This window comes from Sesamum indicum, linkage group LG10 (assembly GCF_000512975.1).
Source record: "Sesamum indicum cultivar Zhongzhi No. 13 linkage group LG10, S_indicum_v1.0, whole genome shotgun sequence".
NCBI lineage: Eukaryota > Viridiplantae > Streptophyta > Magnoliopsida > Lamiales > Pedaliaceae > Sesamum > Sesamum indicum.
Genome location: NC_026154.1, coordinates 16,215,964 through 16,219,968, shown reverse-complemented (window position 1 = coordinate 16,219,968; position 4,005 = coordinate 16,215,964). Strand labels below are relative to the sequence as shown.

General features: G+C 32.0%; 1 protein-coding gene across 1 annotated transcript in view; it reads right to left on the bottom strand.

Annotated features, from left to right (window-relative positions):
• Window positions 1–302, bottom strand: part of LOC110012722 — a gene marked incomplete in the record, with an annotated part of 688 nt that extends 386 nt beyond the window's left edge. Inside the window, 2 exon segments of the mRNA XM_020697445.1 lie at window positions 1–19; window positions 146–302. Coding sequence (XP_020553104.1) covers window positions 1–19; window positions 146–205 — 79 coding nt within the window.

The following is a 4,005-nucleotide window of genomic DNA, read 5'->3' as shown; positions in this document are numbered from 1 at the left end:
CCGTAGCAACACAGGCGAACTGATGCATCAAAGAATAAAGCAGAGAACCAAATATATAAATAAATAATTACGATAGGAGAAGAACGACCAACGTAACATAACATAGTACGATACAAAAACAAGAAAGTGGGATGGAAAACATTACCAGTAGAAGAGAGAGGAGGAGGAGGAAGAGGGGTGAGAGAGGTAATGATCTCATTTTCATGTCTTCTACAAATAATGTTTGTTTGCGACTATAATGTGTGAACTGTACAACCTCTGACCTGCTATTTATAAAGAAACAAAGCTTATCTACATATATAAACATTATTTTGTTGCTAATTAACAAGGAGAGGTGATTATCATTCAATAGTCAACACCCCACGTTATGAGGCTGTGAACTTTTGAGAATCCTCACAACTACAGTAGTACACTTGTCATGTGATTGGTTTACAGTTCAAGAAACGTTTGACTAATTATAAAGCAAGTGTAGTTTATTATTTTTCCTAAACTATACACCAATCATACCACACTTGTCTTATTATTGATTCAGATCCTGTAAAATTCAATTTGAGTTAGAACTTTGAAGCAATATTGAAAAGCTTTTGGTGGTAGCTGCTACTGTTGCATATGAATTAATTACGATGATATATATACATACATACAATGATGCTCTAAAGGGTAAAATAGTAATATCATATCTCCAAGTGGTATCTTGATGCTTTGACCTCTGAACCAAATAATATTTTATAAATTTAGCTTCCTAATCTATGGAAATTTATATATGATGAAATGAGTGGCCAATGAGAGCTCTCCTTTTTAATATTCTCTATTATTTTATTTTTAAATTAAGCCCACTAGTTGTTGTTTAGTTTATGTGTGGAGCCTGACAAACTAATAGTCAACTACATCTTAGTACAAATTAACATTGCTAAAAGTCCTTATTTTTGTTGAGATACAACGTATACAGATGTAATGTGGGCCCCCCCTATATGCATAAAAGAAATCCACAATCATCACTTTGTAAGAAATACCTAATTTTGCAATTATAACTTACCCCATTTGCAGCCAAAGTAGGGGGAAAAGAATAGGGTTTGTGTTGATGATTATTTTAGAAAATAAGTCAACAGTTTTGCAAGTATCCAGACAAATGTAATATTATAGAGTATCACCATTTCATTATGTGTATGATGTTAGGGATATTTTTTGGTATATTATGTGTATGAATGATTGTCTTATACATCTTAACTTTGATTTGAATTCATTTTGATCCTTTATCTTTGGCAATATTAGATTTAATACTTTATCTATCAATTTTGCGTGGATTTGGTCGTTTAACCTAATTTATGATTCTTTAGCCCTTTTGATGATAAAAGCTAATAGTCTATCTTAATGTTCTAAGTATAATACAAACAAATATTTTTTTTCAATAAATCTACACTCTTATATCATTTTAGGCGAGTATTAACTACGAGATGCAAAATGAATGGATATATACGAACTGAAAAATTGCTCTTCAAAGTTGTGTAGGAATGAAATTATACGAAATTGGATCAAAATGACTAAAGTTAAGCAATTTTAAAAGCTATTGGATTAAAATTAAAATAAATAAATTTAAAATATTAAAATTAATAACAGACAAATTTAATAAATAATTTTCCCAAATATGTAATAATCATACATCCAATGTAATGTAGGCGGGACTGGTGTAGAAACGAATCTTGGTACCGAAAGTCAAATTAATGTTCCTGCAAGAATATATGTGCAGCTTTTGTCTTGGCCCCAATGAGCTGAAGAGACGAGAACAAAGTGTATCCATCCACTATACCCACACTGCCGTAGTAAAATTTGGCTTTGTTTGGATCTCAGTTTCATCTTCTTAAAACTTTTATTTAAGTATAGATACTAAAGGTATCACCAAAAATAAATAAATAAAAATATTTTACCACTCTATAATTAAGTGGGGAAAAAAGAAGGGAATGGGTTCTTTTTATTATTATTATTCACACTTGACCCTAACCCATTAAAAGGTGTGTACCTTGCTGCCCTCTCCGTCTTAATCTATGCCTTATAGTAGACTATATGCCTTTATCCCTGCTTCCTTGTAGCCTTTGTTATTCTAGAATTTTACAATGGAAAAGAGCCTTGTTTATCCTGTGTGGAGCTATCGTCTTCATTCGACGTACCAAAAGTCAAAATATGATTCTTATGGGTGGTTTAGCAAAATATGTACCGTTAATCAAAACCTCTGTTTTATTAGGTATACTTTCTCTTTGTGGCATTCTACCTCTGATTTGTTTTTGATCAAAAGATGAAATTCTTAATGAGTTGGTTGTATTCATCGATTTTCGCAATAATAGCTTGGGCTCGTTACTTGTATATTTGAAAGAAATATAATGTTCACATAAAAATTTATATTGATTTATAATTTTTTTTTAAAAAATACCTAGTATACAAATTTATTCCAAATCATAGTGTTGTGTGGGTGGGTGGGAGAATAACATTTTTCATCCCGTAATTTCAGGTCTTTCTAATTTTGGCCTAATTGGTTATGGAATTCTCACTAACTTCTAAGAAGTAGTACTTTTAATCTCATAGCATTTTTTGATAGATATTTTAACGAAAAATATCATGTGCTTAGCACAGGTATTAGCACTTTTATATTTTGGATCCCATTGGTTACAAAATTTACATTTTTAATCCTATAACTTTCAGAAAATAGTACGTTTGATCCAATATACTTAACAACCACGTGGTCTTTTTCTTTAAATATATAATGAAAATGTATTATGAGATCAAAAATTAGAATCTCATAATTAATTAAACTAAAAGTAAAAAAAATTCTAAATTATAAGATAAAAAATATTATTTAATAGTGTGGCATATAAAGGTTGGAGGTGGATCCATGCAAATGTTGTAGTTTTTTGACTTGAGCTTGATGCTAAAGTTTTCAAAGTTGTGGTGGTGATAAACCATGATTAAATGAGTGCAAGTGTACTAGTCAAGTACTATTAAAAGTTGAAATCACTTTGATTGAACATGTGAAAATATGGGGAGAGAGATGTAATTTCATACACATATTATGAAAAGGTTCCATGTTGTAGCCCTAAAGTTGACCTGCCAATGTGACATCCAGCAGGTTTTTCTTTAAAATAATTGGACGTTCCTAACCTTTTTGAAACACGAATGGATAGTGGCAGCAGCACACACACACACACATTGTCAAAATGAATAGAAAAAGACAGAATCTGTGCAAGATTTCGTCAAAGGCATATATATATCTGAGCCAATGAGTGTTGGTGGAGTGGTACGTGCCAGCCTCTGGTGCTTTGTTTGTTAGTACTTAGCCCCACCAGCCACCATCATGTTGTGGAAAATGAAAGAAGATCTACGCAAAAGCAGAGATGGATAGAGTTTTTTTATGGTGGGAACGTAACATCTCCAGTCAAAAAGGGATGCTGCAAATATTCGTGTTGTATTTGCATTGGGATAAAGGTATTTGGTGGGGTGTTTTCAGAGTAAAGCTATGATTGTTCATTTACTAGTCACAATCTTTTTATACGAAAACTTCATCTGTTCATAAAAATCTACATTAATTATTATACAATATTCGTTTATCGTGTAGGATATCTGGAGCTCGCATCACATATGGTGTTGATCTTTCAAGTCCAACTGATTCTAGAAGCCATTTAATGTTATCATCGATGCAAAGAAATCCACCGCAAACCTCACACCATGTATAGTGTGGATCTTCCAAATATCAACATCATATATGATATAAATCCCGTATTATGATGTACCATGTCGATTTCTTGAGGCTTGTCTATCCCATGAGAAAAGTGATATATCCCACTTTGGTGTACCATATTTGTATCACACCTGCACATGTGTGGTATGCGAGTCTACTTTTAAAATATATATTAATTTAATTTTTAAAAGGGACATTCACCACTTACATACCAAAAAGTGATAGAAAATCCCAACTAGGTCCTAAAAACGGATAGAGTCTCAAAATTTAGAGTCTGA